The following is a 27,275-nucleotide window of genomic DNA, read 5'->3' as shown; positions in this document are numbered from 1 at the left end:
ACTCCCGAAGGCTTACAACTGGCAACGTCGTGCCAAACAATAAAAACATGTTTTTAAAAGATTGAAAATACAGCAATCAAAAATAAAGCGAATTCAGAAGCCTCCGCTCAGTCGTAACCTTGCTGGCTTGCCTGTGCTTTGGGAATAACTGGCTCTGATCTCTCCCTGCTCCCCACCTCGCCTTTCTCAACCCAGCCTCGGTGACTCGCCTGCCCATCAAGTGGATGGCCCCAGAGTCCATCAACTTCCGCCGATTCACCTCTGCCAGCGACGTGTGGATGTTCGGTGAGTGGTTGCTGGGAGACGACAAGAACTCAGGCCAATATAAGTTTCAAAAGTGGGAATGGTCCCTACTTGCAAATCAATAGTCAATTGTAACAAAAACTAATCCATTCAAAAGTACGTACTCTGACAAGGATTACAAACTCAAATAGAGATTACAAACTCAAACAAATTACAAACTCAAACTCATAAGGATATGTGTAACACAATAATTCTTCACAGTATTGGAGATAAGAGTTTGTGAGTAGAGATAAGTTCACGTTAGTCCATAGTCAGAGAGAAACGTAGAAAATAACAGGACATATTTATACGAGTTCTTCAAACTTACATGACCCCTTAAAAATTAGGTAAGTAACCAAGTGTTGTATAATACTGTTTTATAATTTATGATAATTTAGAATTTGAATGTATTTTCATGTTTTGATACTTCCAGTTGATGAAGGTGAATACATCGAAACAGGGTCCTGTCCTGGTTTCTGATCCATAACTGACTTCTGACTTCTGCTCAGTGATTGAAACTAAGACCTTCACGTCAAATCTGACTATGGACTAACATGAACTTATCTCTACTCATGAGTTTGTAATCCTTGTCTTTATACATACTTTTGAATGGATTAGTTTTTGTTACAACTGACTATTGATTTGCGAGTGGGGGCCACTCCCACTATTGAAACTTACGTTGGCCTGAGTTATTGGTGTGCTTTTTTCTTGGTATATTTATATATTTAATAACAAGAACTTACCGTATTTTTCGCTCTATAGGACGCACCCGACCATAGGACGCACCTTGTTTTAGAGGGGGAGAACAAGAAAAAAATAATCTCCCCCTCTCTGCTCAGCGCCCCTTCAGCGAAGCAGCAGGAGAAACGGAGCCCCTTCCATTTCTCCTCCCACTTCGCTGAAGGGGCGCTGCGCAGCTCTCCCTCTCTGCTGAAGCCGGGAGAGTCTTGCAAAAGGGACCCGAAGCCTCCGGAGTGCAGCAGGAACTCACACTGCGCTCCGAAGGCTTCAGGCGGCTATCCCTGAAGCCTGGAAAGCAAGAGGGGTCGGTGCCCAGGCTTCAGCGAAAGCAACGCAAAGCCTCCGGAGTGCGGAGGGAGCGCTCCTTCTGCGCTTCGGACGCTTCAGGTTGCTATCGCTGAAGTCAAGGAGCCTGCATTCGCTCCATAGGACGCACAAACATTTCCGCTTAATTTTTGGAGGGGAAATAGTGTGTCCTATAGAGCGAAAAATACGGTATTTAATGATTGGAGGCGGCGGCAGCAGGATCCGTGCCTGCGTGCTCCGCCTCCATCAGAGGCTGGAAACGGAGGGAACCACATGCAACACACTTAGGAATTGCAAGGGGTATTTGAAGGCAGGGGTTGCCAACGTGGTGCCCTCCAGATGCGGGGGCGGGGCCTATGGCTCCCCTTCTCCCTGCCCATTGGCCATGCCATGTGAGGCTGCTGACAGCTCCAGTCGAAAGCTCCTAGAAGCCAACCCATTGGCTGCCCTCGTTTCAAAGGTAGCCAAGGTGGATGAACCTGCTGGGTGTTAGGCTTGCAAGTGGATGATGTGGTGGAGTCCTTCAATAAATAAATTATAATAATGCTGCACATCATTGTGATGTTTGAGACAGCTTCAGAACCGCAGTGGCTGATGGGCAGCCCACAAAAAGTGGCACCCACATCATAGCGGTCAACGTTTCCCTTTTTTAAAGGGAAATTCCCTTATTCCGAATAGGATTCCTCGCAAGAAAAGGGAAAAGTTGACAGCTATGACCCACATGTGTCACACACAGGAGGAATAAGGATATAGTTTGAATGCTTCACCTCTGGGTTTATAAATCATTTGATGTGTCAAGACGAATAGACGTTGTTCATATTGCAGTTGTTATTTTGAACGGAATGTAATTCAGATGAATGAGATTTTGGGACGCAGAAAGAAAGTAAATAATCAAACCATCAAGTCTAGCATGCGGAAGACCACCTAAATGATATAATTAGGCATTTGAATGATTGGGATTAGTAATTGTATTATAATTTGGCATTGGTACAGTGTGGCTACCAATGGATTATTGTAATTGAAAACTGATAAAAATTATTGTCCAAAAAAAACCCCCCCCAGAAGTGGCATCCACAGGACTATAAATTACACAGGCTTAAATAGAGGCATTTCTCCAATTTAGCTTTACACGTGCGTAGAAATTACTTTACATTCTCAGAGGACAAGCACATCTCCAGTATCGGAGCTGGATGCCCAATCCCGTGAGAGGAACAGGGCACCTCATCTCTAATCAGGCTAGCTCAAGGCCACGTTTTGCAGAAATATTCCCGACACATTCTTAATACAGTCTGAGTATGCAGATTCTCCCACCATTATATAATAATAATAATAATAATAATAATAATAATAATAATAATGATAATAATAATTTATTATTTATACCCCGCCCATCTGGCAGGGCTTCCCCAGCCACTCTGGGCAGCTTCCAAAAAAATATTAAAATACTGTGATACATCAAACATTAAAAGCTTCCCTAAACAGGGCTGCCTTCAGATGTCTTCTAAAAGTCTGGTAGTTGTTGTTATCTTTGACATCTGGTGGGAGGGCGTTCCACAGGGCGGGCGCCACCACCGAGAAGGCCCTCTGCCTGGTTCCCTGTAGCTTTGCTTCTCACAGTGAGGGTATCTCTTCACACTCTTTTTTTGTAGATCTCTTCACATTTAGGTTAGCCTTCAAACTTCATTCCCACTGCAGCGGAGGTGCTGCTGTGCTTCCATGAACCAAGCGCACCCCACCGTCCCCATAACTTGATTAACTGCCCTCCCCCAATTCCTCCAAAGAAAATCTCCTGGGTTGCAACACAGAAATGACAGGCCTGGAAATAAACAACCAATAACAAATACATACTAAATAAATTGTCCCCAAGGGTACATCAAATGGCCATGGATCAGCCATCACTTAAAAGTGCAGCAAGCTGATGCTGTTGGCAAAACCCTAGTGGCGTTATAAAGGCTACCCACAGGTGCAATGAGTCACATCAATTTTCAGGACATTTATCCAACATCCAAAATCTAGCAATGAGAATACAAACAGTAGCCATCTTGTCAGAAAACGGAAATAAAACAATTGAAATCTAATTCAGTATTCAACCCCCTCCCCCCCCCAGGTGCAGAGATTAAAATAGGTAAATCAGACAGAAAACTTAAACAAAACAATTCAAATCTAATTAAGTATTCAACCCCCTCCGCCCCCCCCAGGTGCAGAAATTTAAATAGGTAAATCAGTCGGAAAACTTAAATAAAACAATTGAAATCTACCGTATTTTTTGCTCTATAAGACTCACTTTTTCCCTCCTAAAAAGTAAGGGGAAATGTCTGTGCGTCTTGAGCGAATGCAGGCTGCGCAGCTATCCCAGAAGCCAGAACAGCAAGAGGGATCGCTGCTTTCGCTGCACAGCGATCCCTCTTGCTGTTCTGGCTTCTGAGATTCAGAATATCTTTTTTCTTGTTTTCCTCCTCCAAAAACTAGGTGCGTCTTGTGGTCTGGTGCGTCTTATAGAGCGAAAAATACGGTAATTAGATGTTCAACCCCCTCCGCCCCCCAGGTGCAGAGATTTAAATAGGTAAATCAGTCTGGTTTCTCGCTGGTGCAGTTTCGTGTCTCCCACCAATTCCTGCATGTCTCTCCCATGCTCTCTTCTCTTCCTGATTCCCCACCTCAGCCGTCTGCATGTGGGAAATCCTCAGCTACGGGAAGCAGCCCTTCTTCTGGCTGGAGAACAAGGATGTGATCGCGGTGCTTGAGAAGGGTGACCGCCTGCCCAAGCCCGACGCCTGCCCCCCCATCCTCTACGCGCTGATGACCCGCTGCTGGGATTATGACCCCAGCGACAGGCCCAAGTTCAAAGAGCTGGTCTGCAGCTTGAGGTGAGTAGGAGGGTAGCCTGTGGTTAACAGATTTTTTTCAGTGAATCCGGGGACATTTTTATTTTTGTTTTTTGAAGCTGAGTAGCAACAGGGATGCGGGTGGCGCTGTGGGTTAAACCACAGAGCCTAGGACCTGCCGATCAGAAGGTCGGCGGTTCGAATCCCCGCCACGGGGTGAGCTCCCGTTGCTCGGTCCCTGCTCCTGCCCACCTAGCAGTTCGAAAGCATGTCAAAGTGCAAGTAGATAAATAGGTACCGCTCCGGCGGGAAGGTAAATGGTGTTTCCGTGCACTGCTCTGGTTCACCAGAAGCAGCTTAGTCATGCTGGCCATATGACCCGGAAGCTGTACGCCGGCTCCCTTGGCCAGTAAAGCGAGATGAGCGCCGCAACCCCAGAGTCGGTCACGACTGGACCTAATGGTCAGGGATACCTTTACCTTTACCTTAGCAACAGGGAGTCAGTAGTGGGGATGGTGAGGCAAAAAGACCCTGGGCCCAAGCACACATGCATATTGTGTAAAGGTGCAAAACCCTTCTTTCGCACCCTGTGAAACATAAATGTGCAGAGGTTTTTTAAAACTGGGCAACGGCACGCCACGTGCCTGCGACTCCCAAGCCTTCCCCAATCTCCTGCCTGCTTCCCCCTTTGTTTTGACTGAAGGGCTTTGCATCTTGCCTGACAGAGAAACCGCTTGCGTTGCGCCCCTCCTGGGAAACGGCCGCCCACCCGCAACTCCTGAGCCTCCCCCGATCTGTCAAAACAAAGGGGGAAGGGGGCAGGAGATCTGTACCACCGGACATCCCCGGTTCCCTTCCGGCAGTGGCGGTAGCAGCGAGCAGCGAGCAGCTCCTGAAGCCAGCCAGAGCCAACTGCGCTACCAGGCTGGCTCTGGGCTGCTGAGGCTGCTGCTGCCACATTTCCTGGGGACGGATTTGCAAATCTGGGGACATTCCAGGGATGGAATTTGTCCAGGGACAGATTTGCAAATCCGAGGACTGTCTCCGGGAACCGGGTACGTCTGGTAACCTTAGGTTAGCCCTCACCGCCTCTGTTGAGACTCCCTGGCTTGGTTAGAGAACTGCCTTACAGGATTTGGATAAGTGCGAATTTCAAATGATGGCAGTGTTTCTGTTTGCGCATTGATTTGAGAAGTGCAAGTTAAGAGTAAAATTCAAACAAAACCCAATTCCTCCCCCATTCCCATTAAACGAAATGAATGAAACCCCCAGAGAAAACTTTGCAGGCAGTTGTTCTGCCAAGCTGAATTGCTCTCTTCCCTTTTTTGATTGCAGTGACGTTTACCAGATGGAGAAAGAGATTGCACGGGAGCAAGAGAGGAACAACCGCCACCGGCCCCCCAAAATCATGGAGCCCCCCTCTTTGCAGGAGCCCCCTCCAAAGGTGAGAAATGTTCATATGCACAAAGACAGGCACTCCTGTCTTCCATTGCCTCCCGCAGTTTGGTCAAACTCATGCTGGTAGCTTTGAGAACACTGTCCCACCATCTCGTCCTCTGTCTTCCCCTTCTCCTTGTGCCCTCCATCTTTCCCAACATCAGGGTCTTTTCCAGGGAGTCTTCTCTTCTCATGAGGTGGCCAAATATTGGAGCCTCAGCTTCAGGATCTGTCCTTCCAGTGAGCACTCAGGGCTGATTTCCTTCAGAATGGAGAGGTTTGATCTTCTCGCAGTGAACGCAATGGCAAGAGTCTTCTATGTTATGTAAGTCTTCTATGAAGACTTACAACACCTTATAGAAGTGACACCAAAGAAGGATGTTCTTCTCATTATAGGGGATTGGAATGCTAAAGTAGGGAATCAAGAGATAAAAGGAACAACTGGCAAGTTTGGCCTTGGAGATCAAAACGAAGCAGGGCAAAGGCTAATAGAGTTCTGTCAAGAGAATAAGCTGGTCATCACAAACACGCCTTTCCAACAACACAAGAGACGACTCTACACATGAACATCACCAGATGGGCAGCATCGAAATTGATTATATTCTCTGCAGCCAAAGATGGAGAAGCTCTATACAGTCAGCAAAAACAAGACCTGGAGCTGACTGTGGCTCAGATCATCAGCTTCTTACAGCAAAATTCAAGCTTAAACTGAAGAAAGTAGGAAAAACCACTGGGCCGGTAAGATACAATCTAAATCAAATCCCTTATGAATACACTGTGGAAGTGAGGAACAGGTTTAAGGATTTAGATCTCTTGATTCCCTACTTTAGCATTCCAATCCCCTATAATGAGAAGAACATCCTTCTTTGGTGTCCTATAAGGTGTTGTATGTCTTCATAGAAGACTTACATAACATAGAAGACTTTTGCCATTGTGTTCCGTCAAATTCTTCCATGGGAAAAGTTCTTCCAAGTGGAAGAGAAAAATTCATAGGCCTTGGACACCTCGCCAGAGTTTTCGCTGGATCTAATTTGCTTATTATTTTTTCTTTGTTTGCTTAATTGAACTTCTGACATCTGTGGGGTTCCTCAGGACTCATAGAATTGCAGAGTTGGAAGCAAATATTTATTTATCTGAAATTCATATAAACCGCTTCATATTTTTTAAACAAAATCTGTAAGAGGTGTACAACTTAAAAAAAAAGCAATATAATAAAGACCAGAAGAAAACATAAAACCCGGAGGGCACTAGGAAAATGGTTGCTCTTGGCTCTTGATTTTGGCCTTAACTTTGGGGCACCGGTTGGCCGCTGTGAGAACAGGACACTGGATTTGGTGGGCCACTGGCCTGATCCTGCAGACCGGGCATCCCCAGCCTTCAGCCCTCCAGATGTTTTGGACTACAATTCCCATCATCCCTGACCACTGGTCCTGTTAGCTAGGGATCATAGAAAGTGTCCTTTCATACTGCATCACGGTGTGGTACACTGGTTTGACATCATCTGATAGGAAGTGCCTACAGAGGGTGGTGAATACAGCACAAGGTATTATGGGCTGTCCCGTGAATCCACTGGATGAAATAGTGGAAGAACGTTGCCTCAGGAGAGTGAGGAAAATTCTCAGGGATGATTCACACCCTGGCCGGCACTTTCTTGATCTCCTGCCCTCGGGCAAAAGATATAGAAGCACGATTAGTCGCACCAACGGGGTAAAGAACAGCTTCTATCCTGGGCTGTTAGGCTGCTGAATGAAAAGATAACAACAGGGCAACTGACTTTCGGGTTTGGTGGGTGGGTGTCAGTAAACGAGGGGAATTAAGACTAAGAGAGCTGAGTGGGGGGCTGCTCCTGTAATCTCACTGTATACAAGTTGCACAAGTGACAATAAAGTATTTCAATTTCAATTGGGTGTTTGTTTTTTTAATGGGTGAAAGAGCCAAATCCATGCTTTGTTTCCCAATATTTCTTTGACGCTCACCAAGCCTCCCTTCTTCTCCGCAGCCAAGCAGACCAAAGTACAAGCCGCCCCCCCAGACCAACCTTCTGGCCCCCAAACTGCAATTCCAGGTAAGACCAGGAATTTCCTGTTTGTCTCGCCAGACCCCTGTTGACTGTTGCATTTTTGTTTCTGCCGAGCCAAAGATGAGTGCTTTTCCTGCTGAATTTGTAGCAGCTGCTTGATGCTTGTCAGGAATTCCTGCAGCTGCCGGAACAAGACTTCTGATCTTTCTGTTTATCGCTTCGAATTCCTTCCCAGAATCTGGTTTTAAACCCTTGCGCTCGCTGCCCAACAAAATGTTGCCGGTGCCAGCCTGCCAGCCAGCCAGCTATGCCCATCTCCTAGAGCAGGCATAGGCAAACTCGGCCCTCCAGATGTTTTATAATAATAATAATAAAATAATAAAATTTTATTTATATCCCGCCCTCCCCAGCCGAAGCCGGGTTCAGAGCGGCTAACAACAGTAAAATAATACAGCATTCTAAAATCAATTCATTATAACATCAGTTCAAATCAAATTGATGGCAACTATTTTTGGGACTACAACTCCCATCATCCCTAGCTAACAGGACCAGTGGTCAGGGATGATGGGAATTGTAGTCTCAAAACATCTGGAGGGCCGAGTTTGCCTATGCCTGTCCTAGAGACTCTGTTCCATTCCTCTCCCCAACGGATGGACTTTTCAACACCAAATACCCATATACACCCCCTGCCTCCCCCTTGCCTCTTAACAGCCCCCTAGGGAATCCCACTGCCCCACAGGGGGCAACCCCACCTGCTTTGGGAACCACTGCTCTAAGTCCGTGGGGCACATCTAGCCTCGGACGCCCGGTGGGCAGATTGGCAAACTGAACTGGCTGCTCATTTTTGGAGCGGAATAGCAACCATTTGCGTCGCCAGCCGCCGCTGACATCAAGCTGGTTTCTGGTGCCCCTTGTGGAACGGCATTTCCCAGATTTCTGGTCTGACAATCTTGAGGGAATGCACACTACTTTCCCTTACCCGGATGTAAGATGTGTAGGAATAACGGAGGACGATGGGAGGTTGGATGCAGGTGAGCTGTGCGTGAGCAGCCGACTAGCTGTGCAGTAAGGTAAAGGTAAAGGGACCCCTGAGCATTAGGTCCAGTCGTGGCCGACTCTGGGGTTGCAGCGCTCATCTCGCTTTACTGGCCGAGGGAGCCGGCGTACAGCTTCCGGGTCATGTGGCCAGCATGACTAAGCCGCTTCTGGCGAACCAGAGCAGCACACGGAAACACCATTTACCTTCCCGCTGGAGCGGTACCTATTTATCTACTTGCACTTTGACGTGCTTTCGAACTGCTAGGTTGGCAGGAGCTGGGACCGAGCAACGGGAGCTCACCCCGTTGTGGGAATTCGAACCGCTGACCTTCTGATCGGCAAGTACTAGGCTCTGTAGCTGAACCCACAGCGCCACCCACGTCCCTCTTAGCTGTGCAGTGGCTCCTTTTATTAGCAGAAGTCAACAATTGGAAACAGTAGTGAAACCACTCTGAACATGATGCATCTCCATCTAAGCACATTTCCAGTGTTGTCAAATACATGTGTCAGCAAGTGTTTCCCTAAAATGTTTTCCCCGATACTTGACTACATCTGCGTCCCCGCTCACGCTCCAGCCAAGCTAGTAACCAAATCTGTGAGAGGACAAACGGTCAGGGGGAAAACCCTGTTTGCTAGATAAGAGGCCACAAGTTCATAGAGCGTGGACGCAAGGCTCCTTGGCACGCTCTGGCATGCCAGGTGCGAGGTGTGCCTCAGCACAGGTGGAGCATCAAATCCCACAAGATGGCATGGCTGCCCCCGTCGCAAACAGATGGCCTCTTTCTCCTTCCTCTGCCTACTGTTTTTCTCTCCGTGCCAAAGTCTCCTGAGCCCTGTTTGTGTGCCTGCCGCCTATGCTGTGTCTAGAGTTTTGTGCCCGCTGCCTTCTGCTTACGCCTCCCCAGGTGCCCGAGGGTCTGTGTGCCAGCTCGCCAACGCTCACCAGCCCCATCGAGTACCCGTCTCCCGTCAACTCCTTGCACACCCCGCCGCTCAACAGGCACAACGTCTTCAAGCGCCACAGCATGAGGGTAAGACGGGGCTGGTGGGAAGCCTGGTGCCTGTTCTGCACTTGTAAGAACCAAGCCATTTCGTGTGGAAGCACTGTGGAACTCCCTGCCTCTTGATTTCAGGCATTCGCTTTCAACTGCCCTCTTTTCGGGACTGCTAGAACCATTCTTGTTCAGACAAGCCTGTCCAGACACTTAGAAACCTAGTGCGAGATTTAACCTGGGTAGAATCTGCACAAATATTTTTTAAAACCGTGAAAATGTTTTATTTTAAAACGTTTTGAAAAATAGATTGAATTTTGCATAGCTCACTGTCGCCACCTAGCACGGCATTTGCATATTGCACTTTACAACACATTTAAAACATTTTATTTGCAGCTGTGTAGCTGAGTCCCTGGTTTTGGTTATATTAGCTTTTTGGAATTTTTTAACGATTGCTGATTCATTTTTGGCATCGAGAACATTTTGTTGTTTTGTCTTTTTTGCTTTGAGGTTTCTTTGAGCTATCAAGCCGTGTATAAATTTTATAAAATAAATTCAAAAATGAAACCTCAAGGATAAGAGGGGATAGGAAGGCTAGGAAGAAGTGTGTGAAAGGGAGAGAGAGAGAGAGAAAGAGAGAGAGAGGGAGAGAGAGAGACCCAAAGACCCCTCTGGTCCACCCCTCTCTTTTCCCAGCGTGGCCATCCACACAACCAGCTATCATGGATGCTTTAGCGAAGATTCCCCGCCTTGCAGGGGGCTGGACTAGATGACCCCTGGGGTCCCCTATCAACTCCACGATTCTACGAATCTCAGCGTCTGGGAAGCCCATAAGCAGGACACAAAGGCAGCAGCCATCTCCCTGTTTGTGATTCCTAGCAGCTGGTGTTCGGAGGGGAAGGGAAGCAGCTCAGCCACAGGACACCTGCTTTGCATGTAGAACGTCCCAGTGGTTCAGTTCCCAGTAGCAGCTGCCGGTAGGGCTGGGATGAGACTGCTGCTGCCAATCAGTGTGGACCGTGCTGAGTTATATGGGCCCAAGTTCTCACTTGGTTTAAGGCAGATTCCTATGTTGTATACCACCCCCAAGACAAATCTTGGAGGGGCTATGAAGGATAATAATAATAATAATTTATTATTTGTACCCCGCCCATCTGGCTGGGTTTCCCCAGCCACTCTGGGCGGCTTCCAACAAAGATTAAAAATACATTAAAATGTCACACATTAAAAACTTCCCTGAACAGGGCTGCCTTCAGATGTCTTCTAAATGTCAGGTAGTTGTTTATCTCCTTGACATCTGATGGGAGGACGTTCCACAGGGTGGGTGCCACCACCGAGAAGGCCCTCTGCCTGGTTCCCTGTAGCTTTGCTTCTTGCAATGAGGGAACCGCCAGAAGGCCCTCGGATCTGGACCTCAGTGTCCGGGCTGAACGATGGGGGTGGAGACGCTCCTTCAGGTATACTGGGCCGAGGCCGTATACCTCGGACAGAAGGAGCCCATTCCCCTGTCCCCCTAATTCATTTAACCCCCACCCTGCAAAATGAGCTGTTCCACATTTCTCTCTCTGAATTCACAGTAGAGAAATGGGGGTGGGGGGTGGGACAGGACATGCGTTTCCAAAGCTTTTGATTTCAGGGGTGGTTGAATGCGTACCGCGCTGAACAATGATTTTGCAGCATTCATGAAAAGGCTTTGGGTTTCCCAGGCGACGTGCAGTCCAGCAGGTGGTTGGACTAGGCCTCGCCATGTCTGTGTTGTGTTCGCCCCACACATCCCCTTGGTAGCTCTGAGGGGCTGGGGTCCTGAGCGCCCCCTCTCAATCTCATGACAATCAACACACGGGCAGAGACACCCTTCTAGCGGTACGGCGGACTGAGCCTTAAGGGTGCTGAAATAGATCATACAGCGAACTGGGCCTGTGCCCCCAATGAGAGCTCTGAAGCAGGCCGCCATTCAACCGGTGCAGCCGCACTCCTTGCTGCATGCAGCGTGAGAGGAGAAACTGCAACTGCTGGAAGGGCACACCCTTGTCGCATAGCCTTTGTCGTTTGTCCTGCCGCCTTCACCGCTTACGCAAATGCTTTCCCCAATTCGCTAATATCTCCCCCGACTGCCACTCACCCCGTTGCTCCTAGCTCTCCTCCGCCCAGTCCAGACGTCATATTTGTTCTGCAAAGTTCCAGAAGGCTCGGTGACTCCGTTAACCTGGGACTGCTTCCATGGGAGGTGAGGAGAAAAGAGGAGCAAACGCTGTCCTGTGGTTCTGTGAACCCACTTTCTAGCTGAAGCTCTCCAGTGACTCTGGAAGGACATTTCTGGAGAACTTTCTAGAGGAGGTGCAGAAACCCAGTGCATTTTCTTTGGCAGAGGTGGAAGAACAGGGGTACAACAGGAGAGGGTGCACCTCCATAGGCACGGTTACGGAAAAATCTAGGTGTGAGGCTGCTCAGTCACCCAGCTGGTCAGGCAGAGCCCACAGGTCCCTGCGGAATAAAGGAAGGAGTCCAGCCACCAACCAGAGCAAATAGCTGTAGACCAAAGTTTATTGAGCAATCGGTTCAAAGAGCAAATTTGAACCCCGAGGATGGGGTGACAAGGACTTTTAAAACTTTCCCACCGTATCCCAGAATACAGTTCGTACAGTGTCATTGCTACATCACTGACAGGTCAGAAAAGGGGAAGAGTTAACCTTGGCAAACATGTCCATACAAGACCTTGGTACAAGATTAGCATAAGCAGACATGTCAGGGCAAGACTCAAGTATAAGATTAGCATAGACAAATATGTCTTAAGTACCCACCACCCAAAAGTACAATAGAAGTTCCTTTGCATGTCTGGAGCCTGAGGCGAGTCAGGTGATGAGATTTGGCTTCCCTTGGCTAACAATGAGCCCAGCAATTGTCACCTCTGAGAACTTCCTGGAGTCCTTTTTCAAGGGGAAAATAGCTTTGGAATGGAGGAAACTGGCAAAGGAGATGATTTTATATTATTTTTTAAAGCTAGGTAACTTCCCTGAGCTGTCAAGTTGAAAGGATACATTCAGGCATAATATTTGTAATATTTAACTTTAAAGGTGTGCGCCCCCCCCCCCGTAATTTCCATAACAGCACATACCTCCACATGTGGTGGGAGTGCCCCAAAATCCAACTATTCTGGACAACAGCCATACGAGAAAAATGTAAAATAACTAAGTAAGTATTAGAAATTACCCCAGAATTGGCCCTACTAAACATCTTTCAAGACAATAATGCCCATTTACACCATTTAACCCACCTACTTTCAGTAGCCAGAAACACCATAACCAGACACTGGAGAGACCTGTCAGGAGTAAGCATGGACCAATGGTATCAAATAGTGTGGGAAACAGCCTTACTAGAAAAATTAACCAATAAACTGAAACTGACACGGGGACAAATAGAAGAAGACGCCTTCACCCCGGTATGGCTCCCCTTTATCACATACACAGCCCAACAAAATGACAAAAATCCACCAACAGCATACAAATCAATATGGCTAACCTGATCCAAAACACCCACCCACCCCACTCACACATGAAAGCAAAGACCACCACAGCCAGCCACACAAACAACCACACCTTGGCCAACCCCAACCTCTCTTGCCACCTAGTGAATAGCACAGAACCTGCACAAGCGACGCTGACACAAAACCCCACATATATTAGAAACACCCCCACCCAAACCTAACCCGCCATCTCCCCCCCCTTTCCCCTTCTTCTTCCTAATGTCTCAACAAATAAAACTGATCTGTAAAAAATGTTATTTGGAGAGAAAAAAGGGAGAGGGAGACATTGCACATACTTTTGTAAACTAAGAAAATCTTTAATAAAAATACATTTTAAAAAAAACCAAGGGCACAATAGTTAGCAGGAAACTCCCTATGGGCAAAGCCACTTTGGAGCAAAAATAGTGAAAGAACTTGCTCCTCTGTGCAATTTCAAATCTCTTCGTCTCCGGGCAAGAGATTCCAGCAGTAAAAGAGATGTGAAGTTTTACCCTTAGAGATGAACACAGTTCTTCTGTGAATGTGGGGCTCATCCACACTTGGCCCTAACCGTATTTCAATCGTATCGTGCACCAATTATTTCCCTCCGGGTTTGAGAGCTTCCGCTCACTGTTTTCCGCAGATGTGCCTTGTGAAATTCCAATCTTGAGCCCCGGGTTGAAACATAGTTAGGCAAAATCCCTCCTCAGATCTTCTGAGAAGCATCTGAGAAGATCAAATTTAGCTGGGAACGTCAGGTTTTCGCAAGGCACAGTTGCGGAACAACAAGAAAAGTTCCCGAACCCAGGGGAATTAATAGGTACAGGATTCGGTCAAAATTAGGGTCAAGCAAAAGTGTGGGTGAGTGTCAGAAGGAGATGCAGTTTTCCATACATTAAAAACCATTGAACAGTTTCCCCTGGAATAATAATAATAATAATAATAATAATAATAATAATAATAATAATAATTTATTCATACCCCGCCCATCTGGCTGGGTTTCTCCAGCCACTCTGGGCAGCTTCCAACAAAGTATTAAAATATGTGAAGCATATGTGGGAATTGTTTTTTTAAACTACTGTTGCAGACATCAATCGCCTTCAACTGTTTGCACCCCCAGAGATGTTAATCTTCCTGTCATTTACATGACCTCTTACCCTGGGGCAGACACACACAAAATCATCCCTAATTTAAAAGGGGTCCTCAGCAACCTTTAAGAACACAGGACACAGCCTTGTAGGACCAGGCCATCCATCTGCCTAGTCTAGCAACCTGTCTCCAGCAGTGGTCAGCCAGATGTGCCTGGGAAGCCAATGAGAGCACAGCCGAGTCACCTGTCACCTTTCATTGGTCCTCAGAATCTGTGGATTGGAGGTTTGCTGCCATCCTGTACAGCCGTTCAACTCCCACAGCTCCATTCAAATGGGGTTGAACCAGATGACCCTCTGAGTCTCTTCCAGCTCCACAATTCTATGATTAATCCCTGGGACTTGCAAGAAATTGGGGGTGAACCTGGGAGTTGCTAGCACAAGAGAAGCGAGGCTTCTGGGAGTTGCTAGCACAAGAGAAACGAGGCTTCTGCTGGGAGTTGCTAGCACAAGAAAAGCGAGGCTTCTGGGAGTTGCTATCACAAGAGAAGCGAGGCTTCTGGGAGTTGCTAGCACAAGAGAAGCGAGGCTTCTGGGAGTTGCTGGCACAAGGGAAGCGAGGCTTCTGGGAGTTGCTAGCACAAGAGCAGTGAGGCTTCTGGGAGTTGCTGGCACAACAGAAACAAGTCTTCTGGGAGTTGCTGGCACAAGAGAAGCAAGGCTTCTGGGAGTTGCTGGCACAAGAGAAGCGAAGCTTCTGGGAGTTGCTGGCACAAGAGAAGCGAGGCTTCTGGGAGTTGCTGGCACAAGAGAAGCGAGGCTTCTGGTCGCTCACTGTTCTTCTTCCCATGCTTTTGCCTGCAAAGGAGGAGGACTTCCTCCGGCCCAGCAGCCGAGAAGAAGCCCAGAAGCTCTGGGAGATGGAACGGGCCAAGATGAGGCAAATCCTGGACAAGCAGCACAAGCAGATGGCGGAGGACTACCAGTGGTTGCGGCAGGAGGAGAAGGCCCTGGTGAGTCCACCTAAGCGGCGATACGGGCGGCCACAGGGATGGCCACTGGCAAACCTGAGATCCGTTTCCTTCTAGCCTGCCCCCTCTTTCTTTAACATCTGTTAACAATTTATATTGTATTCTCGGTTTCTTCCCCTGCCAGACATATCTTGAAATTCCTTTTTGCCATTCTTTAAAAATTGCTGCCCCCTTGATTATAGGAATTGTTTGAAACAAAAATAACATCTTTGGTAGCACATTCATTTTTATAGTTGAAATCCTTCCCCAAAATGATAATTTCATTCTTCCCCATATTTCCACGTCTCTCTTAATTCCATTCCACAGTTATTTTGAAATAAATCTATATTTATAGATTTATATTTATATATAATCTATATTTATAGATTTATATATTATAATATATTATTTATTATATATATATATATATATATATAATCTATATTTATAGATTTATAAATCTATAAATTTATAGATTTATAAATCTATAAATCATTGTGGTTAACCAGATTCCTAAATACTTAACTTTTTTAACTTTTTTAACTACTTCTATACCAATTTCCTGCTGCAACATATCAACCAAGTCTTGTTCCATATTTTTAACTAATATTTTAGTCTTGCTTTCGTTTAATTTAAAACCTGCTACTTATCCAAATTGTTCTATTTCTTTAATAACTTCTTTGGCATTATTTAATGGTTCTTCTATAGTTAGTACCAAGAAGAATTGATTTCAGACACATGGAGAGGAGCTCAACGTAGTACTAAGCAGATGGTTCTCCTGATAGAATGCTCTGCCCTCTCCTCTCCATGGGGTTCTCCTGACAGCCCCAAAACCAGTTGTGGGGTAGGGGACAGGAGGGGCCTATTGCAGACTTCCTTGCATGGGCTTACACTGGGGGAACCTGAAATTGCACCCAGCCCATGGATTCAGGAGCTGTCATATAGTGGGCAAGATTAACCTACCCCAGGAAGCTTTTTCGCCTCCTGATCAGGGATGGGGAACAGATTTGGTTCTGTTCGCATTTTAACGCAAATCCGCCCGGTTTGCACTTTCCCGAAACAGCGGCACGTAAGCTCGGATGCAAGTATCCTCTGGAATTTACATTTCTCCGAATTTTGCAGTGAAATTATCCAGCCGCAGGGTGTGTAAAAATGCATACGTTACAGGAATGCGTGCCTTAAAAATGCACACGTTCATGAAAATAAACGTGCAGTGTGTTAGGGAAAACCGCTAGCCAAAATGTATTGGTGAAGAGAAACATGCACTAAAAAAATTATTGTTTTGTTTATTTGTTGAATTTGTATACCGCCCTTCATCCGCAGTGCTCAGGGTGGCTCGCAACATAAAAATGCAAGATTAAAAACATGAAATACATAATAAAAACAAGGAGAAACAACCAGAAACCAATGACACATACACCCCTAATCATCAAGGTTTAATGGGGACCCTAATAAAAAGAGAGAGAGAGATTGCCAAAAATTAGGCAAACTGAACTTACGGTGGGGAAAACGAGAAGCTGCAAGAAATAATAGAAGCCTGGGAGACTAATTCATTCCTGCTTGTGATGCCAACTGAGGAGCTTTGTTAAGAAGAACCGAAGAACCGTGGCCCTAGAAAACAAGGGACTAGCAGTAGTAGCGTACAGTGGTACCTCTGGTTACGTACTTACTTTGTTCCGGAGGTCCATTCTTAACCTTAAGCACCACTTTAGCTAATGGGCCCTCTTGCTGCTGCCACGCCGCCATTGCGCGATTTCTGTTCTCACCCTGAAGCAAAGTTCTTAACCCGAGGTATTACTTCTGAGTTAGCGGAGTCTGTAACCTGAAGCGTATGTAACCTGAAGCGTCTGTAACCCGAGGTACCACTGTACCTGTTTGTGAACGTGATCTGTGCGGGATGCACGTTCACAACCCACAGCGTTCGCAAGCCGCGTTTGTGCACGCGTGGGTTGCGATTTGGCGCTTCTGCGCATGCGCAAAGCACGATTAAGCACTTCTGCGCATGTGCGACTGCTGAAACCCGGAAGTAACCTGTTCCGGTACTTCATGGTTTTGGCAGTCCGCAACCCGAAAAAAACACAACCTGAAGCATCTGTAACCCGAGGTATGACTGCACAGTGGTACCTCAGGTTAAGTACTTAATTCGTTCCGGAGGTCTGTACTTAACCTGAAACTGTTCTTAACCCGAAGCACCACTTTTGCTAATGGGGGCCTCCTGCTGCCGCCGTGCCACTGGAGCATGATTTCTGTTCTCATCCTGAAGCAAAGTTCTTAACCTGAAGCACTATTTCTGGGTTAGTGGAGTCTGTAACCTGAAGCGTATGTAACCTGAGGTATGACTGTATTAAGTCCCTGTCTGGACACCCCCTCCGAATCATTCATTGCAACTGCTGATGTTTGCTGCTTTCTTCCGCCACAGGACCCCATGGCGTCTGTGAACAGCCACACCTACCCCCCAGTAAGTCCATAGGCCACAACTCTCCGGCTTCCCTCTGCTCACTCTCCTAACTTTCCTAACTTCTCCTGGCAAAAAAATGATAAAGTGAGGGGGAAATACCGTATTTTTCGCACCATAGGACGCACTTTTCCCCTCCTAAAAGCAAGGGAAAATGTGTGTGTGTCCTATGGAGCGAATGCAGGGGGGAGGCAGGCGGGAAAAGCCCCCAAGAGCTGCACACAAGCTCCGTGCGCTCTTGCGGGCTTTTCCACAGGAGGGAGAAGGGACTGACTGGCCGCATCAGTCCCTTCTCCCACCTCCCAGAAAAGCCAGGAGAAGCTGAGTCTTTAGAGTCTTTAGCCCCACGCAGCCTCTCCCGGGAGGGAGAGGCTGCACGGGGCTAAAGGGGAAGCTAAAACAGCGAGCGGGATCCATCCCGCTAGCTGCTTTGGCTTGCTCCATAGCCGCGCGCAACCCCTCCGGCAGGGAGAGGTTGTGCGCAGCCTGTACGCTGCTCTTTGGGGCTGGGGGGGGATTTTTTTCCCTTGATTTCCCCCCCTAAAAACTGGGTGCGCCCTATGGTCCGGTGCGCCCTATGGTGCGAAAAATACGGTAAGCACGGCCACATCACTTGAACAGACACCCTCTGCAGGGGCTTCGGGGCTGCCCTCTTCCCCATGGGCCTCTGACTCTGAGTCTCGGCGCTCCAACAGGGCTCTGTTGCTCTTCTGAACTTCCTTCCTGCCTCTCTGAGCTTCTGGGATCCTTGGCCTTCTTCCCTCGTCTCGCCTCTTTTCCCCAGGGCCAATTTCCCTCCCGAGGGCCGCAAGTCGGAAGCAAAAATGGGCGGAGCCACAAATGCAATCCCCCCCCCTAAAGTGAGCTGGTTTCTACACACCCATCCCTTTCTCTTCCACCCAGACAAGCAAGGGGTAGAGTTCAAGGACAAAGTCCAGCCAGGCAAAATCACTGAGGGAGGGTGTGAAGTAGGGCCAGTGAGGGGCGTGGCTTTGGGAGGGTGGGCAAGAGCCAGACAGGGAGGGCTGGAGGGAAGAAGAAGAAGAAGAAGAAGAAGAAGAAGAAGAAGAAGAAGAAGAAGAAGAAGAAGATTAAACAACAAAATATTAAAAATACATTAAAACAGTATTTGGCCCCCACCCCTGAGAGACACCAAAATTGCTTCTTCCCGTATAAGAGGCAGCTCTCAGCAATGGTCTCGGAGCATGATCTCTGATCTCTCTGCTTCTGCTTCTCAATTCCAGCTATTTTCTCTCCTTTCTGGATTAAATTCATGCTTACTAAAGTGTCAGCCCCACTGAGCACTGCAGGCTTCTGAGATAACGTGCATTGGATTTATGCTGCATACGTCAAAACCATGTGACTCAATGCCCCTTTTCTTTTCAGAAACTCCCCGAGAAGGAGGCAGGATACAGTGAGTATCTACCTCAATTTGCCCTTCCGTAGTGCAGCCGTGCAAGTGTTATTCTCTGCTCACCATTCCACGCGTTTCGCGTTCGAGAGAACTTGAGTTCCCCGTCAGTGCGGTCGAGGAAGCTTAACCACCATCCCCGCACCTTGCGCAGCGTATCTTACTATAGAATAAAATTGTAAGGCTGTCGTCACGTCGCGCTGCTCCCACCACCCTCAGGCACCCCTTCCAACTGCAGCGCGAGTCTTACTATAGAATAAAATTGTAAGGCTGTCGTCACGTTGCGCTGCTCCCACCACCCTCAGGCACCCCTTCCAACTGCAGCGCGAGTCTTACTATAGAATAAAATTGTAAGGCTGTCGTCATGTCGCGCTGCTCCCACCACCCTCAGGCACCCCTCCCAACTGCAGCGCGAGTCTTACTATAGAATAAAATTGTAAGGCTGTCGTCATGTTGCGCTGCTCCCACCACCCTCAGGCACCCCTTCCAACCGCAGCGCGAGTCTTACTATAGAATAAAATTGTAAGGCTGTCGTCACGTCGCGCTGCTCCCACCACCCTCAGGCACCCCTTCCAACCGCAGCGCAGTAGCAGAACAGCAGGCCCCTGAGCGAGGCAAGCTGCTGAGGGGGGGGGCGTTGAAAGGGGGGTGGGTGTTATTTCAGAGTGCCATTTGACCCCCCGCTTTCCAAAGCACCCCCTGCCTTAAACATGGAGACAGCGCAGGCTTAAGAAGGGCCATTGTTCAAAGTTGGGTTGGAGGGGCTTCAGAGTGCGATTTGGGGGTGAGCTATGGAGGGAGAGGCAGGAAGTGGGCGAGGTGTAAAGGGAGGGGGTTGGTCAAGTGTAAATGGAGGGGGTTCGCCGGGGTGGAGGAAGGACTATGGCAAAGGGTGGAGGGGTCAGCCAGGTTGGTGAGTGGAGTGGGATGGGTGAAAGATACTCAGAGTCAAGAGTGGATTTCATGCTGTTTATTCAGCTCATAGTGGTGAGGAGGAATGGAAGTCCCGCCAGAATGTCTGCTTTATATACATTATTTACACAATGGGCCCCACGTGATTGGCTAATTCTGGGATTCTCCTGTAGGGCAATCAGGTTGCGGATTCACTTCCACCTGGAGCTGGATTGGGTGGCTCCTGTGGACCAATCAGACTGCTGCATTCTGAATCCTATTGTTCTAGGACCAATCAGACTGCTGCATTTTGGATCCTTTTCAACTCAGCACATAACAATGGGGAACCTCTGTGGCCCCACCCCACCCAGATGTTTTTGAACACCAGATCCCAACAGTTCCAACCGGGGAGGCTAAAGGACGGAGATTGTTTGAGTTGCAGTCCAGTCCCTGCATGGGTTGACAGCTCTTCTAGCAATGTTGTGTCATCATCAGCAACAACAATAATAACAAACTGTTGTGTTTCCTTTTTATTGATGGCTTAGCTGAGTTCACAGGACCACCCAGGAAGCCGCCCAGAATTGGACCTCAGGTGTGTAGTTGGCCCTCGCCTTTTGCCATCCTGTTCCTCTCTCCGTTTTGAGCCAATCTCTGTGCCAGTTCAGGCGATCATGGGTCAAGGATCACCCCAAAACTATATCATTCAATTGATTTGGGGTGGGGTGGGGGACGGAATACAGGCCTCCGATTGGGGAGGTGTATAGCTGTCCTGAACAGCGGAACTCCTTGCAGAAGGAAGAATATGCTGCAACATTTTGTCAGAGGTCCAACTTGTATTATTTTAGGGTTCATCTGAGCTGGAAGGCAGGGAAGAAATATCCAGTGTTAGTCATAGAGTTGACCCATTAAAAGCAATGTTACTTAAATCCACTGATTTCAGCGTGGGGTCTGCTCTTATAATAATAATAATACATAAATGCATAAAATTCAGAAACTTGGGGGGCACTTCCCCAGACTAAACCCCTGCCCCCCCTTTGATTTATTTGCTTGTTTATTGTATTTCTATCCCATGTTTACTCCAAGGAGCTCAAAGTGTCATACACAGTTCTCCCCCCCCACTTCATTTAACCCCCCCTCCCGCAAGCCAAGAGACTGTGACTAGCCCAAGGCCAGTGAGTTTTGTGGCTGAGCAAGGCTTTGAACCCTGGTCTCCCACGTCCAACACTAACCACTGTGCCACACTGCCTTTCCAGTTCTCGCTTCAGCCAACCCCCACGGCCAACCTGGACCGGACGGATGACGCTGTGTACGGCGACGTCATGGACCTGGTGAAGGCTGTTCTGAAGCTGAAGAATGAGGTCAGCAACCACCCGCCAGAACGCTACATCCTGGTTGTGAAGGTATTTATTTCTGTTTTCATTCCTTTGCACTGCCTTGATGCAAACAGGTTGGGCACAGGCAGGGTGGAAGAAGAGCCGCTGGGAGTCTCTGATCATGCTTTGATTTTGCCTCTTTGCAGGATGTGGGCCTCTCCCTTCGGAAGCTCATCGGGAGTGTGGATGAAGTCCTCCCGGCTCTGCCTGCCTCTTCACGCACTGAGGTGGGTCCTCCTTCGGGCAAGCGGGCGACCTAAGGAGATATCAGAAGGGGAGTGGCTCTCTGTCCTCTTCCATTGCCTTGTGCTCCACTGTGTCAGGTGTGGAGAGTCCTCCCCTCCCTTTGGTAACTTCACAGATCAGAATTAACGAGCGGTTGGTAGATCTATAGTCCTTTTTGGCAGTACGCCTTTCAACCGATGTCAGCGACTGGGCTCAATAACTGGTTCTGCCCCAAACAGGATGGGCGACTGGAGCACTTCCAGAGACCTTCCAATCCTGGAAAACAGGTCCCAGTGCCAAGGTATAACAGTACTGTTTTAGTCATATTCAATGGCGTTGTGCCGTATTTTTCGCTCCATAAGACGCACCTGACCATAAGACACACCTAGTTTTTAGAGGAGGAAAACAAGAAAAAAAATATTCTGAACGAAACAGTGGATGTATGATTTTTGTGGTTCATGCTGTGGCCACGAGCATGTGATTTGACGGTGAGTTTGGGGTAGCCCAATGCAAAAATCCTGAGGATCCATTTGGATCCGTGCTTTGTAACCATGTTTTTGCGCCATTGTAGTAGATATGATGGTCATCCGAACTGAATTCGCCCATTCCCGTCCATTTTAGTTCACTGATGCCCAGGATGTCAATATTTATTCTTGCCATCTCATTTTTGACCACATCCAACTTACCAAGGTTCATGGTTCTTACATTCCAGGTTCCTATGCAATATTTTTCTTTACAGCATTAGACTTTCCTTTCGCTTTGTATTTTAGTTTTCTGTTGGAAGCCGCCCAGAGTGGCTGGGGAAACCCAGCCAGATGGGCGGGGTATAAATAATAAATTATTATTCTTATTCTTATATAAAGCCATGTGGAAGCCTAATAAATCAAATCAAACCTAATGAATCAAATCAGAAGGGCCTGCTGAAAAGGTGTCTTCTTCTTCTTTGGTGATCACCCGTAGACAAGTAAGAATGTCTTCTATGAACGCGTTATGGGCTAATAGCCGTAAATAAATAAATAAATAAATAAAACACGGTCTTAACAGTGAGCCCATAAGTGACCGTGGAGGCCAATTCAGGATCCACACATCCTTCCACAATGGGGACATAGGTTTCCAGGTGGGAGTTGATCATGGTGTGGATTTGCCAAGCGTGCCTTCCTCTTAGCACGTTTCTCCCTTTTGTCCTGAGTTTGAGTGTCTTCAAAGCCCATGACATCTTTGGTAGAGGCTGTTCTCCAATTGGAGCACTCACAGGCCAGTGTTTCCCAGTTGTCAGTGTTTTTACTACATTTTTTAAGATTTGCCTTGAGAGAGTCTTTAAACCTCTTTTGTTGACCACCAGTATTGTGCTTTCCATTCTTAAGTTCGGAATAGAGTAGTCGCTTTGGAAGACGATAATCAGGCATCCACACAACATGACCAGTCCAACGAAGTTGATGTTGAAGAATCATTGCTTTGACACTGGTGATCTTTGCTTCTTCCAGTACAGTGGTACCTCGGGTTAAGAACTTAATTCATTCCGGAGGTCTGTTCTTAACTTGAAACTGTTCTTAACCTGAAGCACCACTTTAGCTAATGCGGCCTCCTGCTGCCGCTGCGCCACCACTGCACGATTTCTGTTCTCATGCTGAAGCAAAGTTCTTAAGCCAAGGTACTATTTCTGGGTTAGCAGAGTCTGTAACCTGAAGCGTATGTAACCTGAACTGTATGTAACCCGAGGTACCACTGTACAGTGGTACCTCTGGTTGCAAACAGGATCCATTCCATAGCCAAGTAAGATTGTCTTCCATGAACGTGGTCTTAACAGTCCGTAAGTGACTGTGGAGGCCAGTTCTGGATCCACATGTCCTTCCACAGTGGGGACATTGGTTTCCAGGTGGGAGTTGATCACGGTGAGGGTTTGCCAGACGTGCCTTCCTCTTAGCACGTTTCTCCCTTTTGTCCTGAGTTTGAGTGTCTTCAAAGCACCACTTTAGCTAATGGGGCCTCCTGCTGCTGCCATGCCGCCGGAGCACGATTTCTGTTCTCATCCTGAAGCAAAGTTCTTAACCCGAGGTACTATTTCTGAGTTAGCAGAGTCTGTAACCTGAAGCCTCTGTAACCTGAAGCATATGTAACCCAAGGTACCACTGCACACTGGCATTAGTTCACCTGTCTTCCCAAGTGATGTGTACAAATTTTCAGAGACACCATTGATGGAATGTTTCGAGGAGTTGGAGATGGCGTTTATAAGTGGTGTGAACAGTGCTTTCACAAGTTGTTGGAGTTAACCTGCTGCTTATCCGTGTCTTTGTCCTTCTGTCTGTCTGTTTGTGTTCTTCCCCGGCAGATTGAAGGCACCCAGAAGCTCCTCAACAAGGACCTTGCCGAACTGATCAACAAGATGCGCTTGGCTCAGCAGAACGCCATGACGTCCCTGAGCGATGAGTGCAAGCGCCAGATGCTGGCCGCCTCGCACACTCTGGCCGTGGACGCCAAGAACCTCCTGGACGCTGTGGACCAAGCCAGGATGCGAGCCAACCTAGTGAAGGTCTCCTTTGAGTGACCCAGAGGGCTGGCTTCCTTTTTAAAAGATGAATGAATACGTAGCCCCCTCCAAGCTTCCCTGCGCTGTCTCCACCTCTGCCCTGCCGCAACATGCTCGTGTCTTTGATTTCGTCGCGTCTGTCTTCCGAGAACGAAGGAGAAGAGACTCTAGGGGAGAGCCGTCTGCGTGTGAGGCAGGGGAGGGACTTGCCTTCCTCTGCCCCATAGATCATGCTGCTAAGGGGGACGCAGGACCCCAGTCCTAGGGGGGCAGTTCAGACCTGTCAAGGGGTCCTGAGCCTGCACCAGTAGGGTCCCATGCCTGTAGGTGTGCAGGCGTCGCTGTGTACAGTCTGATTTCTTTGCCAGTATCTCTGGCGCCAAGGTGTCTCATTGGTGAAGGGGGTCAAAGGCGGGGAGCAGTGGGGCGACCCACGAACCTCACTGCCGCCCTTCTCCGGATAAGCCAGAGGAATTGTGGCAGGCCAGGCCACTTCCAGGTTTCTCCCGAGGGTCCTGAAGACCCAGTTCTGGGAGAAAAAGCTTGCTGGGTCACTTTGGTGAGGGACATTCCCAAGGTGGCCCTTAGAGGAGGCTGTCTCGTGTCTTTGTACATTGTATAGAAACATTTATTTAATGGCCATGTACGAACTGTATGCGCAACCTCCCACCCCGGGGGGGGGGGAATACCCTCACTTCTCTCTCATAGGCCAAATTCTTTTGAATTTGGGGGTGGAGTTTGAACACGTCTCCCTCTGAACGATGGAGATCCAAAAGGGGCTCTTTTTAAAAAAATGGATTTGTCACGAAGGTATGTACCAACCAACACATAACTGTGTAAACCACAACAGAACCGCACATGGCATGATTGCTATGAAAAGCAAATTGCAGAAAAGCAGTTCCATGTTGTAAAATCTTGAAGATGGTTCTGTGTAACCCCACCTTGTTCCCCCTATTTATATAATCCAGAAATGGAGAGCAACCCTCATAAAAACTATTTGATTTAGCTTTGCCACAGACTACACTTCTACGTCTGACCAGACTTTCAGATAAAGCCATATTCCATGCATTAGTCAACCATGCCTCCTGATAAGGAACTTTCAATGATTTCTATTACAAATCTGGCTGCTGATCGTAACATAAGCGCTAGATTTTTATAAGTGATAGGAGTTGAATTTGGGATGGAGCTTCAATGTCTCTCCAAATGGAGGAGACTTTAAAAGTTTCCTGTTGCAGCAAAAACAAAAACAAACAAACAGGGAACTTTGAGGGATCTCAAGTATTCTGGCTCCAATCTCTGTACGCTTACCTGGGAGTAAGTGCTACTGAAGTCACTGCGGCTTCTGAGTAGATTGCACTGTAACAGGCTGATGCGGACACCAGCTTTCATGTCTGGAGTCGCCTAGGCCATAATAAATCTGTTAGTCTTAAAAGTTCAGCAAAACTCACTTGGGGGTGTTTTATATTGATAGCTCCAATTACAATTCCAAGCAACAATGCAGATTATTGACAGGGGAGACACATGCAAACTCAACACCACCTACAAACACAGATTAGAGATTTGATGCTGTGAAGACTGAATCTTTGCCACTGAGTCAGAGCTTAAATGGGAGGTTTTGGTCCTTCTATGGCAGAGTTTGAAATTAAACAAGCCCTGACAATGTTGGGGCTCACGTTTTGCTTCTGGGATGGGAGTTTTGCTGGAAACACCCAGGTCTGGGAGGACGAAAAGCCATTGATGTATTTTTTGAAACTCCCATAATATTGAATCCCTTCCTGGAATTTCGATTCTTGTTTTACTTTTGTACCTAAGAAACAGGCCAGGCCAGCCCGGCCAGCCTCAGCTTCTTTGTAATATTATATTTGTGTGTTAAAACGGCAAAAGCAGCAGGAATTTCTCTGTTTGATATGTGGTTTTTTTTGACCTGAAAATTGTACCGTTTTATGGCTTTTGTCATTCATCATAACAAAGCCATTGTTTTGCCTGAGATAAATGAGGTACAACATGTTCTTGTTGATCTGTTTCTTCATCAGAGCTTCTACCCTTGAGGAGCTTGGGAAGGTAATGATCCGATGATCTGGGTCCACAGTTCAGAAACAGAAGAGAGTTTATTATGTCCTGGAGTCTCCAAACTCAATCCTTGACGTTCCCAGCTTGTTTGTTTGTTTGTTTGCTTACTTATTTATTTTATTGCATTCTTACCCGTGAAGGCGTAAGGGACACAGATGGTGCTGTGGGTTAAACCACAGAGCCTAGGACTTGCCGATCAGAAGGTTGGCGCTTCGAATCCCCACAACGGGTTGAGCTCCCGTTGCTCGGTCCCTGCTCCTGCCAACCTAGCAGTTCGAAAGCACCTCAAAGTGCAAGTAGATAAATAGGTACCACTCTGGCGGGAAGGTAAACGGCGTTTCCGTGCACTGCTCTGGTTCACCAGAAGCGGCTTAGTAATTCTGGCCACATGACCCGGAAGCTGTCTACGGACAAACGCCGGCTCCCTCGGCCTATAGAGCGAGATAAGCGCGCAACCCCAGAGTCGGTCACAACTGGACCTAATGGTCAGGGGTCCCTTTACCTACCCGTGAAGGCACACTCTTCCATTGTCTTCCAAGACAGACAGATGCCAATCAACCAAATATCCCACTTTTCATCCAAGGAGTTCAAATCTCTCCTCCTCCCCATTTTATCCTCACAAGAGCCCTATGGGGTACGTTAGGCTGACAGCGAGTGACTGGCCCAAAGTCACTCCGGGGAGTGGGGATTTGAACCCGTGTCTCACAGGTCCTTGCCTGGCACTCTAATTATTATCATCATCATCATCATCATTATTATTATTATTATTATTATTATTATTATTATTATTAATTTGTAGCCCATCCTCCCCAGCCAAGACCAGGCTCAGGGCGGCTAACACCAGGTATAAAAACAATTCATTAAAATACAGCTTAAAAACAAGATTAAAACACAACATTAAAATGCAGCCTCGTTTCAGTAGAAACTCAAATCAAAAACTTTTTTGGGATGAAAACGTCAAGTCTTCACAAAGGCCAATTATCCAGACTGGTCCTACGTGGGCTAGAGAAAAGCCAGGGAAGTCCCCAAATAGGAGTCCCATCACAGAAGCAGAAAGGAAAAAGGAAAGAGGGGAAGGGGAT

The 27,275-nt window shown here is 47.6% G+C and overlaps 1 protein-coding gene across 10 annotated transcripts in view; it reads left to right on the top strand.

The window, feature by feature from the left end:
- Positions 1–26,129, top strand: part of PTK2B (protein tyrosine kinase 2 beta) — a 120,702-nt gene extending 94,573 nt beyond the window's left edge. For 4 of the 10 annotated variants that reach the window (XM_083604990.1, XM_083604991.1, XM_083604989.1 and 1 more), the window contains 12 exons: positions 196–285; positions 3,992–4,196; positions 5,490–5,598; positions 7,591–7,656; positions 9,555–9,680; positions 15,098–15,244; positions 17,661–17,699; positions 19,083–19,110; positions 20,535–20,590; positions 21,252–21,398; positions 21,518–21,598; positions 23,926–26,129. In XM_083604990.1, coding sequence (XP_083461116.1) covers positions 196–285; positions 3,992–4,196; positions 5,490–5,598; positions 7,591–7,656; positions 9,555–9,680; positions 15,098–15,244; positions 17,661–17,699; positions 19,083–19,110; positions 20,535–20,590; positions 21,252–21,398; positions 21,518–21,598; positions 23,926–24,141 — 1,310 coding nt within the window. In that variant the 3' untranslated portion in view covers positions 24,142–26,129. Of the gene's footprint in view, positions 1–195; positions 286–3,991; positions 4,197–5,489; positions 5,599–7,590; positions 7,657–9,554; positions 9,681–15,097; positions 15,245–17,660; positions 17,800–18,295; positions 18,765–19,082; positions 19,111–20,534; positions 20,591–21,251; positions 21,399–21,517; positions 21,599–23,925 lie in introns of those variants that run through there. The other 6 variants (XM_083604993.1, XM_083604994.1, XM_083604996.1 and 3 more) reach the window with 4 other exon arrangements.
- The last annotated feature ends 1,146 nt before the right edge of the window (positions 26,130–27,275 follow it).

Source organism: Podarcis filfolensis, assembly GCF_964270895.1.
Source record: "Podarcis filfolensis genome assembly, chromosome: 3".
In the NCBI taxonomy this organism is placed as follows: domain Eukaryota; kingdom Metazoa; phylum Chordata; class Lepidosauria; order Squamata; family Lacertidae; genus Podarcis; species Podarcis filfolensis.
This window is presented reverse-complemented; position numbering and strand designations above follow the sequence as displayed.